The 16,008-nt window shown below is 43.6% G+C and overlaps 1 protein-coding gene across 5 annotated transcripts in view; it reads left to right on the top strand.

Moving 5' to 3' along the window:
• PITPNC1 (phosphatidylinositol transfer protein, cytoplasmic 1) overlaps window positions 1-16,008 on the top strand; it is a 222,602-nt gene that overhangs the window by 195,014 nt on the left and 11,580 nt on the right. For all 5 annotated transcript variants that reach the window (XM_005858679.2, XM_005858678.2, XM_014532427.1 and 2 more), the window contains 2 exons: window positions 5,042-5,197; window positions 9,192-9,255. In XM_005858679.2, the coding sequence (XP_005858741.1) occupies window positions 5,042-5,197; window positions 9,192-9,255 (220 nt within the window). The remainder of the gene's footprint in view (window positions 1-5,041; window positions 5,198-9,191; window positions 9,256-16,008) is intronic.

The following is a 16,008-nucleotide window of genomic DNA, read 5'->3' as shown; positions in this document are numbered from 1 at the left end:
CCTGTTTCTGCTGCGCTTACTAGCGTTTCCCTGTACACTGGACCCCAGGATAGCAGTAGAGTAATAACCATCCTGCAGCTCTTCGATAGTCCTGCTGCCTTCTTTCGAGGAACTTAATAAGATCTGAGGAAATTGCATTACAGTCTCTCTCGAGGATGTTTCTTATCTCTCTGGGGTGTCTGCTGCCTATCACACGCCATCCGTTGGGTGCTGGACGAGGGACGTTGCCTACATTATCCAGTTGAAGCCTCACAACAACCCCACAAGGGAGCCGGCACTGACACCACCCTGCAGATGACGAGACTGCCTCTCCTCTGACAGACGGTGCCCGAACTTTAGAGGGGACCATCCTGTCCACAGGGTGAAGAGTGGGAGCCCAGGCCTGGAGTCAGGCAGCCCTGAGAGAACATTGTCTCTTGGAGCAATGGCTTGACCTTGGCGGTGCCTTCAGTTCACGTGGGGAGCTAGATGCCTAGACCCACCAAGACCAGTTACATCGGAAGCACGGGGGTGAGGTTAGCCTTGCGCCTTATCCCCAGGGGTTTCTCTCACAGCTCTGAGGCCAGAGCCCGAAATCAAGATGAGGCTCTAGAGAAGAATCCATTCTTACCTCTTCCAGCTTCTGGTGGCTCCTGGGTTTGTGGCTATATGCCTTCCATCTCTGCCTCCGACAGCATGTGCCTCTTCTCCTTGTCGTCTCCATTTCTGTTTCTTAGAAGGACACTTGATATTGGATGTAGAACCCACCCTCTTAATCTAGGATGATCTCATTTGGAGATCTTTAGCTTCATTACATCTGCAAGGACCTTTTTTCCCCAGATAAGATCACATCCGTAGTTACTGGTGGTGAGGACTAGGACATGTCTTTGTGAGGAAGTGGGGGGTGTACCTGCAACCCACTACAGAGAGCTTGCACTGTATTTTCTGGTTGCACTGGGTTGAGATCCAGGAGGTCCAAGATGTGTAATCTCTCCATCACACTGAAGTCAAACTTTATGTCCTTTTAAAATAGGCCAAACCCTGAAACCAAAGTGTGGGAAGGTCCAGGGTATTTGTAGCATCAGAGGTAATGGTGGAGGTTTATAAACCTTGTTTTAAAATAAGGAAACCTGGATGCCCGGCTGGTGTGGCTCAGTTGGTTGGAGCATTGTCCATATACAGAAAGGGTTGTGGGTTTGATTCCCAGTTGGGACACACAGGAGGCAATAGATGGATGTTTCTCTCTCTCTCTCCCTTCTCTGAAATCAATAAAAAAATTTTAAAAAGAAGCATCAATAATGAGATAGAATCATTGATCAGCTGCCTTCTACACACCCCACACTGGGGATCAAGCCCGCAACCTGGGCATGTGCCCTGACCGGGAATGGAACCATAAATTCCTGGTTCATAGGTTGACGCTCAACCATTAAGCCACGCTGGCCAGGCATCATTGATGTTTCTCTCCCCCTCTCTCTCTCTTTCTCTCTTTCTCTCTCTCTCTCTCTCTCTCCCTCTCAAGGAAAAAAAAAAGAGTGAAATAACAGAGTTTGAATCAGGACCCAAGATATTGTAATAGCTATAGAAACACTGATCAGAAATTTTAAAAATACAAAATGTTTAAAGGTTGCAAAGAAAGGTCAATTGGTGTGTAAATGGACAATTCACATATTTATGTTCACAAACTGAAGTGAGAAAATGAGAGTTGAAAATGATTTCAAGAGGAATGGGTATTGGGGTGAGGGAGTGAGGATTGGAGGCAATGGGCTCTGAATGGGAAAAGGGAGAAAAGTTGGAGATCAGAATATCTCAGGTTATATATTTTTTTCTCATCTTCATTCAAAGGCATTCAATTGGATGTTCATTTCTGATCTTGAGTTTTCATTAAAAGAGCCCTCTGGTGTCCTCTCCCTTACCTCCCTCCAGCTCTTCGGACGTGAACTCCTCATTGTAGCCACGTCTGAGATTTCCTAGGTGAAATCAGTGGCTGTAGATATGATTTCAGACTTGCAAAAACTCAGCCCACTGTTGCCATAAAAAGCCCAACTGTGCATTGCTTCTTTGGCATCTGGCTGTAACAAAAACACCCTTTCCCTGTTTAGTATTGAAAGTAAATGTAGTGGAAAGAACAGTGGGCTAGAACTAGGGGAGGCTGGGATTCTAGTCCCCATCCTGTTACCCAGCACAACATATTTCATTTCTCTCAGGCCTTGGTGTCCTTATCCGTAAAATCGGGGACATGAAACCGAATTATCACATCCACCTTAAAAAGCCTATTCTAAAAATACTGTGCACTTCTTATTTCCATCTAGCCTTTTCCTAAAACCTTATTTGGCAATATCCGAATAAAATTTTGTAATTTTGTGGTACGATCAGGAACCACACCTGGATTTCAGCATCTACCTAATTCTCTGTGCAGGCAGAACCTTTCCTGTCTTACTCAGAACTGAAATTTGCTGTGGGGCCCCTCGATTCTTTGCTGCTTTGGAAATTCAATCCACCAGTGTTCCTGTGTGATGCTGTGGAGTCTCGCTTTATTCTTAAGTCTGAAACATACATTAGCATGATCTGAACTGACACAGTGTCTCTTCTGACACATTGCATTGGTCAAAGCAAGTCAAAGGCCAGTCTAGGTTCCAGGGGAGGGCAGAAGGCCTCTATCGTTGGTGACAGGAACAGCATGCCTGCACGGTGAGGGAAGGGATTGATGGCCACCATGTTTGAGATTGTCTACCATAGTCTCCCTGTTGATACATCTCTTGCTCTATTGTTCTCTTTTTATTCTTAATGGCTTTATGTGGCATAGGAACGCAGGCAGGCAGGAATTCGTTCCTGGCCTTGAACATCAAATATTTTACCGCAAACTGCAGGGGCTTTAGAAGGCATTGCTGTCTCTGCCCTGGACTGTAGGGTTGGATACTTTACTCAAAGTCTTCAATGACTGTCTTGGGGGGTGCAATCATGGTTTACATGAATGGAGTACTTGCTATGGGCCAGACCCTATTCTTATGCCTTTTTCATGGGTCTGTCATTCCGGGCCTGTGCATATCATTTCAGTGCCAGTTTCTGGGTTGGTTCGGGTAATAAAAATATAGCATGGCAACGTTGGTACCAAAGATTCAAAAATGCTACCCACTCTCAAGATCCCCACGCCCTCCCTTCACAGAACCACTTACTCCTCTGGGATATTTGTATGTGTTCTCTTTCCTCCCCCACTTCTGGAACCCCTTTTGTCAATTTTGTATTCCATTAATTATATATTTGCCCCACTCTGGTCCCTTCCTGCCCCCAGGCCCACCACTTTCCTGTAACCGATGCAAATTAGGAGGGACCCTGGCAGGAGATCAGGGAATAGAGGTGTCCAAGTAGAGCTGAGTCTGTTCTCTGTATGGAGGGAAGTTTTCCGCAACCACACACAGGCCACACACACAGCCGATGCCCTTCACACCCTCAGGACGAAGAAACCAGGTCAGGAGGAAGCATGTGTGATACCTGCTTCTATACTATGCCCACAGTGTACATTTAGTAAATAGGGGCTTAGGATGATGACTATTATAATATTAATTTATGCAGCGATGTCAGCAAACCCAGAGCCAGAGCACACACTGAAAAATCCTACTGAGGTAGCTTATAACACTTTTTATTGCATTGCAATCATGGTTTACATGAATGGAGTACTTGCTATGGGCCAGACCCTATTCTTATGCCTTTTTCATGGGTCTGTCATTCCGGGCCTGTGCATATCATTTCAGTGCCAGTTTCTGGGTTGGTTCGGGTAATAAAAATATAGCATGGCAACGTTGGTACCAAAGATTCAAAAATGCTACCCACTCTCAAGATCCCCACGCCCTCCCTTCACAGAACCACTTACTCCTCTGGGATATTTGTATGTGTTCTCTTTCCTCCCCCACTTCTGGAACCCCTTTTGTCAATTTTGTATTCCATTAATTATATATTTGCCCCACTCTGGTCCCTTCCTGCCCCCAGGCCCACCACTTTCCTGTAACCGATGCAAATTAGGAGGGACCCTGGCAGGAGATCAGGGAATAGAGGTGTCCAAGTAGAGCTGAGTCTGTTCTCTGCATGGAGGGAAGTTTTCCGAGACCACACACAGGCCACACACACAACCGATGCCCTTCACACCCTCAGGACGAAGAAATCAGGTCAGGGGGGAGCATGTGTGATACTATGCCCACAGTGTACATTTAGTAAACAGGGGCTTAGGATGATGACTATTATAGTATTAATTTATGCAGCGATGTCAGCAAACCCAGAGCCAGAGCACACACTGAAAAATCCTACTGAGGTAGCTTATAACACTTTTTATTGCATTTATGTATCTCTCACAGTTTTATTGATATACTAGAGGCCTGGTGCACGAAATTTGTGCATGGGCGGGGTCCCTAGGCCTGGCCAATCAGGTTCCCTGCCTCCCCCCTCCTCCTTCCCTCACCACCTGCATCTGCCACCACCCACCCCCAGTTCCCTAGCCCAGCCCGGGATTCAGTCCTGATCAGGCAATCAGGGCCTGCCAGCTGGGGGAAGGGACCAGAAGGTTGGCCAGCAGGCCCCTTTGGCGATCAGGGCTGCAGGCTGGAGGCAGCTCCTGCATTGAGCATCTGCCCCGTGGTGGTCAGTGCATGTCATAGCAACGTAGGGGGTGTGCAGGAGGCAGCTGATCGATGTTTCTCTCTCATCGATGTTTCTAACTTTCTATCCTTCTCCCTTCCTCTCTGTAAGAAATCAATAAAATATATTTTAATAAAAATTTTTTTTAAAAAAGTGTTCAGTTCAATGGTTTTTAGCACACTGACAGAGTTTTGAGCCATCCCCTTAAATCTAATTTTAGAACATTTTTATCACCCCCGAAAGAAACTTTGTCTCCATAGCAGCCATTCCCTGTACTATACCCATCCCCTAGCCACTAGTCTACTTTCTTTCTCCATAGATTTGCCTATTCTGGATATTTCATATAAATGGAATTCTACAGTGTGGCCTTTGGTGAAAAGCTTCTTTCACTTAGCTTCACTTCTAAGTTACCATTTCTTTGGTATATTTTTTCCAGGATCCTAAACACTTCAAGTCAGAGAAGACAGGAAGGGGACAGTTACGGGAAGGCTGGAGAGATAGTCATCAGCCCATCATGTGTTCCTACAAGCTGGTGACTGTGAAGTTTGAGGTCTGGGGGCTCCAGACCAGAGTGGAACAGTTTGTACACAAGGTAAGTGAACAAAGAGCAGGTCCTGAGCCTCGGAACACGTACCTGTCTTTACGGTAAGCTGGAGTGAGAGATGTACGACAGATGCACAGGCGCTGAGCCAACACCAGGTAACTGCATCTAGGCAACCCTATTTTCATGAACAGGCATTTTACATTCAGGTTTCATTTTCTTCCACTAATAGATGTTTTACACCATCTCCTATCCTGTACCTCCATGTCTGTTGTGTGAGTGTATTCAGGAAGGTGGATGTTCAAAACACTTACCCTATATGGAAGCAACGCAAGTGCCCATCAATAGACAAGTGGATAAAAAAGCTGTGGTACCTACGTATACAGTGGAATATTACTCAGCCATAAAAAAGAATGAACTCTTACATTTGCGACAGCATGGATGGACCTAGAGGGTATGGCGCTAAACAAAATAAGCCAGACAGAGAAAGACAAATACCATATGGTTTCATTCATAAGTGGAATCTAAAGAACAAAATAAATGAACAAAATAGAAACAAACTTAGAGACACAGAGATCAGGAGGGTTGGTAGGGCTGGGTGAAAGGGATTAAGAAGTACAAGTTGGTAGTTAACAAAATAGTCATAGGGATGTAAAGTACAGCATGGGGAGTGTAGGCAACAGTATGTAATAACTATGTATGGTGCCAAGTGGGTACTGAAAATATCAGGGGGATCACTTTGTAAAGCTTATGATTATCTAACCACTATACTGTATACCTGAAACTAGTACAAAATAATGCTGAATGCAAACTGTAATTGAAAAATTTAAAAAAAAAAAAAGTTAAAAACACCACATACTTCTCCCTTTGGCATTGGGCTACTCTAGTTCCAAGCACAGGTACTTATACTTGGTACTTGGGTTTCAGGCAGAGGCACGGGGCTTATCTGCATGTGCACTCCCCAAGGATAATTCTAACTCTAAAGGTCCTGCAAATGTAGACCCCTGAGGCACCGTCTGAATGTAGAAGGCATCCCAAGAGACAGAACAAGAAATCCCGGGAGTCCCATTAGATGGTGCACTGCAGAATTTCTGCTCATATAATTCTGTCAACAAAGAATTGTGAACAATCTCAAAATACAGATTTCACTTCTATACCCACTTTGGCTAAGCTCATTAATTTTGCAGCAGGAATTCCCTTGGTAATGATTTAGGTTTTTTAGAGGTTTCTAACATGACCCCTGTCCTCATGGGAGAAAAAAAAAAAAGGAAATGTAGTGTTGAACACTGCCCTTTGTAACTCTTTCCATCTCCCTAAAAATAAATACTACCCACGTTGTCTCTGCATTCCAGCTAGGCTAGGTATGTGTTTGTTTTTTCTCTTAAAAACTGATAAAAAAAAAAAAAAAAAAGCTTTCTGAAATTCTTCTGGAGGTGTTGGAATTTAAACTTAATGTGCTGAGCTTTCTGTTACTTAAATGGATTTGTCTACGGGGGACAATTGACAGTAAAATAGGGGACCTAATTGACCATAAAAAATTGTAAATCTTAAAATTAGGTCCAAGGAATAGACTGACCTTGGGCTCATGATTATCACAGACTCTGGAACAAATTTGAGACAGAGAAGGGTGCTGATCTGCTGACCCTCAGAACCCATTCTGCCCAACCAGAGGAGGGAGCCGAGCAAGACACCTAGAAATCAAGTGCTGGGGCCTCCTGTGTGTCCCAGTTATTAAGCAGGAAGACAGTCAGGGCTCCCAGGGTGGATATCTCCCAGCCTCCGCTCTGTGTCTATCTCAGGCTGTGACTTCCTATAATGTCCCCTCACCCCCTTTTCTTTTTAAATATATTTTATTGATTTTTTACAGAGAGGAAGGGAGAGGGATAGAGAGTCAGAAACATCAATGAGAGAGAAACATCGATCAGCTGCCTCCTGCACGCCCCCTACTGGGGATGTGCCCGCAACCAAGGTACATGCCCTTGACCGGAATAGAACCTGGGACCCTTGAGTCCGCAGGCCGACGCTCTAGCCACTGAGCCAAACCGGTCAGGGCATTACCCCCTTTTCTTTACCACAGCGCTCATTGTGTTTCTTTTCTCACAGATGACTTGGGCTAGTTTTGAGAATCTGCTTCTTTAAAACACCTGTAAGAATTACACTCTGGCGTAGGCATTCCCATTGCCCATTTCTAAATGGAATGAAGTGCTACCAACGCCCAGCACACACCTGCTCTGGCACATGAGTCGCTAATGAGTGTCTGAGGCCAGCATTTGCATGGGCGCCTTTCTCTGAACACCTTTGTTTTTTTTAAGAATCTTTTCACAGCTAAGGGGAAGAAATGTTTGAAAGCGAGCTATTAGCACATTATTGAGTTCCTGTTTCCAAGCAGACAGCTGTGTTGTGCTTAACGTAATAGGGTCTATTTACTGATGCCTCGATGCTGTTCTTTTGATTTCCATGAATTTGACACACTCGGCACTCAAGTATGTTCAGCTTCACGAAAATTTCTTATTTTCATTACGTTTCCTCCTTAAGCCTCACTAGCTAACCAGAGGCCTGGAATAATAAACACTTTCTGATAAATGCTTCCCTTGTTTCTGCAAATTCACCAAAATTAAAATCCTTCACTTATTGAAAAATGCTCAAACCTTCCATGAGAGGTTTTAGACAATTGCTGGATTTGTTCGGCAGTAAGAAAGGAATGTCAGAAGGAGAGCGTGAGTGTCCAAGAAACTTTTTAAAAAGGAGTATTTATGGAGGACAAAAAAATAATACCATGAATTAAAAGCACATAAATAGGGCTACTCACACACAAACTGTGTCTGTATTATTTTTCTTTGTCTCCTGTTGCCATTATGTGTCACCATCAGAAACAGTTTCATTCTGATGGTGACACATAATGGCAACAAGACAAGCTTATCATTGCCATTATGTTCTGTTCTACTTCAGGTGTCTTATTCCATTTCTTTCGCTAATAGTTTATTACTCTTGCTCCCCCCCGCCCCTCCTATTACGTGAAAGTCAAGCCCAGAAAGATATTTATGCATCTTATATCCCACACCTTCAATTATTTGTTTGTTTATTTGTTTTATTTTTTTAATATATTTTATTGATTTTTTACAGAGAGGAAGGGAGAGAGATAGAGAGTTAGAAGCATCGATGAGAGAGAAACATCGATCAGCTGCCTCCTACACATCTCCTACTGGGGATGTGCCCGCAACTCAGGTACATGCCCTTGACCGGAATCGAACCTGGGACCTTTCAGTCCACAGGCCGACGCTCTATCCACTGAGCCAAACCAGTTTCGGCTTATTTTATTTTTTTGTTAATCTTTCCACTGACTTTTAGGGAGAGTGGAAGAGAGAGGGAAAGACTGAGAAAAACACATCTATTGGTTGCCTCCTGCATGAGCCCTGACCAGGGCCCAGACTGGGGAGGAGCCTGCAATCAAGGTATGTGCCCTTGACTGAAATTGAACCAGGGACCCTTTGGTCCGCAGGCCGATGCTCTATCCACTGAGCCAAACCGGCTAGGGCGCTTCAATTATTTTAATATTTAAGATATTTCATCAGAGAAGAGTGTTAAGTGCTCTTTATTAAGAAGTGACCTGCTTCCCAGAAAAACTCTTGATTTCTAACATGTATGACCTCTTGGCGCCAGTGAGACACACCCTCTACAAATGAAAAGTAGGGCCTGTTTTAGGTAAAGGTAAACGAAGAGAGAAATCTCAAGGTGATTCGCCTGGAGATGCATTCCAGTCATTGCCATGTGACTGCCAAGTCATTCTCATTGGTTTGTACACACCTCCAGCCCGACTTCCAAGTAAGACGGACATTAATTTACACCAAGGACATGCCCGCCATGGAAAGGGCTGAGGGTGAGCAGGTACAATACCTGTGCATGTCCTCTGTCATTGTCCTCCCATATGTACAGTGGGATGGAGACATTTATAATGCCAGGATCCCTAAAACTAGGAATGATCTATTTTCCAGGTAGTTTTAATCAAACATGGTGTTATTTCAACCTTCTTCTTTTACTTTTTTAGGTGGTCCGAGATATCCTGCTGATTGGACATCGACAGGCTTTTGCATGGGTTGATGAGTGGTATGGTAAGTCAACTTCCCCGAAATAACTTGTAGGTCAGTTTCATTACACATTGACTTGGGATTTCAGTCCATCTGGCTTTAAACGCTACCTAGAAAGACATCAACAAAGGCAGGGCTACTGCTTCCTGTATTGGAAATAGCACTGTTCACGAACATAATGAGGAAAAATGTAATGATAGAAGCCTGATCTACAGTACTTAGGTGTTGAGGAAGTGGGGCATAATGAGGAAAAATGTAATGATAGAAGCCTGATCTAAAATAACTACAGTACTTAGGTGTTGAGGAAGTGGGACCTCAGTCAGTATGTTTGATGCTTGCTTACTTGACTTGCATATAGGACTCCATAATTCTCTGTGGGATGGGTTTCAGTCTCATTCTAATTTATACCAAACTTCAAGATCAAAGCTGTCTCAAGTGTCATACCAAGTGAATGTCGTCCTTTGATTCACAGATCACTTGAAATGCTCCCTCACACAAAACAAGGATTCGGCAAGAGTTCAAGGGCAGAGGTCTAGATGCCCCCTTAATCCTAAGGCTATTGTTTTGGCCTTTTTCCTTTTTTCTTTTTTTCTTTTTTAACATGATTTGGGAAGAGTTTAGCAAGTTGTGCTCATTTCCAGTAAATGATGGATGGAGCACCCTCCCCAGATCCTCTGCACCGTCATTTTACCCACGAGAATCCTCTCCAGTCCCAGGAACAGTCATCAGATGCTAGTGTCCTTGACTTTAAATAGAAACAAACACGCCCATTTGGTGGCTTGGGTTAGATCTGATTATCTAATGAGGTGCCCTTCTCATTGGCCTTATCCTAAGTCACTGGATCTGTTCTGAGTGTAAGCTCGGGTGCATTCTGGTGCTTTTCTGTCACTGTTCCACCAGTTCCCTCTTCAGAACAGAAGGTATCAAACTTCAAGTGAAAGGAGAGGGTGGACTGAATGGACAAAGACAGGGATCGTCAGTAATGTGGTTTGCTGTTTTTGAGCCACATTTTTTTAGAAACATGGTTTTGTAGGCCAAGGAAGGGCTTTTTATTTTTTGCAATTGTTCCCAGTTCTGCATCTTCTGAAGAACAAATGCATCTTCCTAGAAGAGATTCTTTTGCAAGATCACCACTTAACACAACCCCCAGGATGCTGCCACCTGTGGCCCGTGGGCTGGCTCAGCTCATGGTCCTGTGTCTCCCTGAGACCTGTCTGTGGTTGTCTTTTGTGAGGCAGGAGGGACGTCTCCTGTGGTTACTTCCCCTGATCTTTAAACCAATCTTTCCAGTTGTATTTTTCTGGGGAGCTTTTCTCAGATTCTTAGAGGGAGCACAGACCCCAAAAAAGGTGAAGAACTGGTAAATCCCAACTTGGATTCCTCCAGGCTTATGGTTTCCTTACCGCCTACACAAGGGATATCAAAAGGATATTCACAGAATAACAGGTCCAAACTGATAAGGAGGTTGGCAAGTGAAGGGGACCCGAAGGACCAAATATCTGCCTCTTTGGGCACGTCAGTAGACGTCTCTGTAGTGCCAGGATGCCAGCATGGACTTTTAAGAAAGCTCAGCATCAAACAGGGCAGCTGGGTCCTGGTTCAGAGGACAAAACACTGCCAGCCTATCAATCGGGGAAAGGCTTGAGTAGAGACGATATAGAAAGAGGAAAACTTGTGGGTGGGCCTCCAGTAAGTGATCTGCTGGAGGGTGGAGGATGAGGACCGACTGGGGTAAAGAAGACTAAAATACTTTTAATCCAAAACCAGAAAAATCTCAGACTTTTACAGGGGCCCAAAGGTAGAATAATACATCGAAGGAACCTGGAGGCCTCCGGTCCTAGAGACCTCACAGAGAATACCTATCTGTTTACTTCAGATGGGCTCGGTGGAGACAGAACTCCAGGGGCCTGTTGACAGAAAGCCTTTTCTGTATCTGAGTGCAGAAAAGCAGCATGTGGGTTCACGGATGTAGACCATCAGGGTGCCGTTTACTCCCTAGAAAAGGTCTCTACCCCCAGTATACACAATCCTAGCCCTAACCAAACAGGCAGCCTTTTCACCCAGCAAGGGGTCTGTGAACCACCCCATCCATTTCATGTAAGTGACTGCTGGCATCGTCCCCCGTCTGAGCTGCTCGCCAGCAAAACAGTGGCTCCTTCATTACACAGTCGCAGACCCTCAAGTCAAATGGGTGGAAACGGCCCTGCCCACAGAGTGTCTTTTGAGCCTCTTATTCACAGTAGTGCTGGGGACTGTGGGCCTTTCAGGTAAATGGGTGTGTCCCTGGCACCGAAGCCAAACGTCTACCAGGAGAGCCCTTCAGTTTTGGGTACCTGAAGTTGCTTATTTTTCTTTGGCCTGTACAGAGTCAGGGAGGCTGTCGTTAGTAAACATGGACAAGGTCCAAAGTAAAAACAAACATACAAAAAACAAATCTGGCCTGTAGCTCATAGCCTGGTTCTCAAAGTGAAGTCCCTGGACCAATTACATCAGCATCCCCTGGTTACTTGTTGGAAATTCAGATTCTCAGGCCCTGCCCTACACCTACAGAATCAGGTACACTGGGGTATAGGCCAGCAATCTGTGTTAATAAGCCCTCCAGATGAGTCTGATGCTCAATAAAGTTTATGAACACCTGGCGTATAGCATGAACTGCAAACCAGATTAGATCGCAAGGAAGAACAGTTTGACTCGGTACAAACAGGTTAAACTAAAGAATGGTAGCCGTCTTCAGGACCAACTGCCAAATTCTGGTGCCTTGTGAGGATTAGAAAAGGGCGCCCCCTTTAGGCAGATTCAGCAGGTGCTATCGTCTGGGGGCTAAATTTTAGTCCCATTCACCCCCTGGGCTGAGTGTTCCTATTGCACACAAACTGTACACCCTTATGCAATGGCAGCCCTGTATGTCTTTCTCCCTAGACTCACCATCTCCAGGGCTTAATTTTTTTTTTTTTTTTAAAAGAAAAAGGACATTGTAGCTGATGGTGATCTTTTCTTGCTCAAGGATTTTAATTTTGTATCTTTTCCAAGTCTCAGCATTTTGCTGTCGCATAACTAATTTCCTAAACAGATGTTATTCTGCTCATGTTCATAGTAAAGTGTAACCGTTTCCACTATTGAAGGAGTTGAGTTTGTCTTTCAAAGGCTTGATTGGTCTTTATCCATGAGCCTTGAGTGTCTCCTGTGTGACTAGAACACTAATCAGAGAAGTAGCAACAAGGCATTTCAGAAAATGAGGTGGATAAAAATAGGCAGCCCAGCTTCATAAGAGCATGGTTTTGCTTCACAGACTGACCGTATTTTGAGAAAGGAACACAGGATTGCCAGCGGAAGGCTGTTATTGAGTGGAACCTCATGAACGTCTTATAAATCCTCACCATTCAAAAAAAATATGGGGGCGGAGGGGTAGTTCTGACTGGTACAGATGAAACCACCTCATGACAATGACAGGAATCATCCCGGAGTCCCTAGAGCAGGCCTAACACTGAGTGCAGCAAGCTCAAAGTGGAGAAAGGCGTGCTTAGAGATTAGCATGAGCTGGTTGAGTTCACCAGGCCAGCATTTTCCAATGGCCTCACATGACCTTGAGTGCCCTGGCTCTTCCTAGTAGGCAGTATTTATGTTCATCTCTCTGGGGAGAGAACCCATAACTTTCCATCAGCTTTTTAAAGGGATCTGTGACCCCACCCCCTACTTCCTCAAATTAAGAACTATAGGGAAAAAATGACAGCTGTAGATTACAACCCGGGATCTTAGTGGTCTGAATTAGTACATGGAAAGGGTATGCACCAAGCTTTAAGGATTGGCTACTTTCACTGCACAAAAGGTGTAGCCACCCTAACCTATTTATAATAAGCATTGTTCATCTTATAATCATTTTTAAAGGTTTAAATAAGGCACTTCCCAAAGGATAGCCTCCATTGTGGTGGAGCCAAAGGGATATCACATCTAATTCAGGATTGCTGGAGCCTCCCCCATGCCCAGCCCCACACCCAACCCAGCCACTTGTTCAAGAGTTCCATTTTGACTTTGAGCAAGAAAAAATGAATTCTATTTAGGCTGAGGAGCCTGGAAGTGGAGAGAAAATGTTTATAGAAGGAAATATAACATAATGCACCATTGGACAGGTTATTGAATTAGAGTTGGTAGAGCCTTTTTAAAAATTTTTAGTTGCTCAGGTTTGGCTCAGTGGATAGAGTGTCAGCCTGGGAACTGAAGGGTCCCAGGTTCGATTCCGGTCAAGGGCATATGCCCAGGTTGTGGGCTCGGTGCAGCCCATCAATGATTCCCTCTCATCATTGATGTTTCTATTTCTCTCTCTCGCCCCCCTTCCTCTCTGAAATCAATAAAAATATATTTAAAAAAATTTTTTTTAGTTGCTGCAACTGTGCAGTGCAAGGTAGGAAAATTCAAGCTTGCAGACATTTTGTTCCTTGGTATTTGTAGTTTCTCTGTATGTTCAACTGACTTCTATCCTAAAGGCTTTCCAGATATATGATCTTGCCTCTACTTCCTGTAAAATCAGTCTACCTTCTTTTATTTTTGTTTGTTTGTTTGTTTTCAGAGGGGAAGGGAGAGGGGGAGAGAGAGAGAAACATCAATGATGAGAGAAAATCATTGATCACCAGCTTCCTGCACTCCCCCTGCATGTGCCCTTGATCTTCAGTCCACAGGCCGGTGCTCTGTTCTCTGAGCCGAACCAGCTAGGGCCAGCCTGCCTTCTCTAAAACTAAAAAGATTGAAAGAAAATTGCCACCATAAACACAGTTGAAAGACTAGGAGAAGATAACTCGCAATATATGTAGCTAACAGAGGATTAATTAATATAAAAAGTGGTCCTATAAGTCAAAAATCCAACAACTCAGTAGAAAAAAGGTAAAGTAGGGACAATGGGGGGGATAAAGACACATTTGTAATACCTTAATCAATAAAAAAAAAAAAAGGTAAAGTACACAAGCAGGTAAACAGTAGAAAAAGAAAGGCAAAGGCTGCCCTGACCCGTTTGGCTCAGTGGATAGAGCGTTGGCCTGTGGACTCAAGGGTCCCGGGTTCGATTCCAGTCAAGGGCATGTACCTTGGTTGCGGGCACATCCCCAGTGAGGGGTGTGCAGGAGGCGGCTGGTCGATGTTTCTGACTCTCTATCCCTCTCCCTTCCTCTCTGTGAAAAATCAATAAAATATATTTTTAGAAAGAAAGGAAGAAAAAAAGAAAGAAAGAAAGGCAAAGGCCAATAACCTCAATACTGATAAAAAAAATTAATGAAAACAACAGGAAGATACGACATTTGCCCATCTGATAGCAGAAATTTAAGAGAGTGACAATATTTAGTTTTGGATAGGTGGGAGAACAAATTAACAGTTTTTATGAAAATGGTAAGTACAAATAGCCTGTGACCCAGCAATTCCACTTCTAGAAATTTATTCTTAAGGAATACTACACATGTGCTCATGAATATAGGTACAAAGCTATTCAGTGTCATGTTGTTTATAAAAGCTAAAAATTAGACTCGGTCCATTAACAGGAATATGGCCAAGTAAATTATGATACACCCATACTATGAATATTATGTGTAACAGTTAAAAAGAATAAGGTAGTTCTTATGTACTGGTATGGAAATATGTACATTTCCCATTATTGGAAAAAGCAAGCCAGAGCAATATGTATAGTATAGTTTAGGATGGTATCATTCCATACGTGTAAAAATAAATGAGAGTGTGCAGGTGTGTGTAGTAACATACATGTAAATTTATTTATTTTTTTTAAATCTGGCAATCTGTGCCTCAAACTCTTAACAGTGGGTATTTCCAGAAGGAATAGTCTTTGTGGGGGAGGTTAAAAGGAGTTAAACTCTTTTCTCTACATAATCCAATACTACCGGAATTATTTCCATGAAACATAATTCATGCATTACTTGAGTGATTCATTAAATAATCATTAGAACCTGTTTTTGTTTTAAGTAGGAAATGGGTGAAGTGGGCCTAGATTCATAAAGTTAAGGTAGATTTTGCTCTTTAATGAGAGCCTTCAGTTCATGGTTTAGGAGATCAAAGAAGATTCACCAATTAACAAATCCCCTGGGCCCTGTACTTCTCTCTGGAAGCTGGGCTGATGGTAGAGGAGGAGGTTTCACCCGGGCTACCTGCTCTGCCCTCCCCTGAAGGAGGGTGAGGAAGAGAAGGAAAGAAATGGCCTCGCAAGAGGACAGAGAAAAGAAATCTTGCTCCACCGAAATGCAATGAGGGGCATTTATACCCCAGAACCACTTTCCAAGTGCCGCTTCTGTCCGTCAACCTCTGACAGCCGAGGGTCAAAGATATCGGACGGACCTTTCTTAGAAGAAATACTGTGCTACTTCCAATATTCTTCTAAATTGGACTATTATTTAAGAAACCTTATTTAAGAGAAGTAAATTATGACCTTTTAAAGTTATAAATTAAGGGGTGATTATTTTTCAGTCTACTTGCAAAATAATGGACATAGGCTTCTTTTAATTAAGAGTTGTCCTGACACACATAAGCGTTTGCTTGCTTGCTGGAAACAAAGAGATCCGAACCTAAACGGTTAGACGTCACTGATGATTAAAAATCGATCAGTAATGAAGATGAAGCAGCTCTGGAAGGATAATCTACCCTTGGGCACCTATAATTGAATTTACTAGAAAATTGATTCACATATAGATTGCAAGGTAATATACTTTGCAGAAGCAAGACATAATACATTTTACCAGATCATCTGAACAGGAACGTACAGTTTTCACTTGAGTAAGCTTTCCATAA

Source organism: Myotis brandtii, unplaced genomic scaffold, assembly GCF_000412655.1.
Source record: "Myotis brandtii unplaced genomic scaffold, ASM41265v1 scaffold120, whole genome shotgun sequence".
Classification (NCBI taxonomy): Eukaryota; Metazoa; Chordata; class Mammalia; order Chiroptera; family Vespertilionidae; genus Myotis; species Myotis brandtii.
The sequence above is the reverse complement of the archived record's forward strand: the minus strand, read 5'-3'. Positions and strand labels throughout refer to the sequence as shown.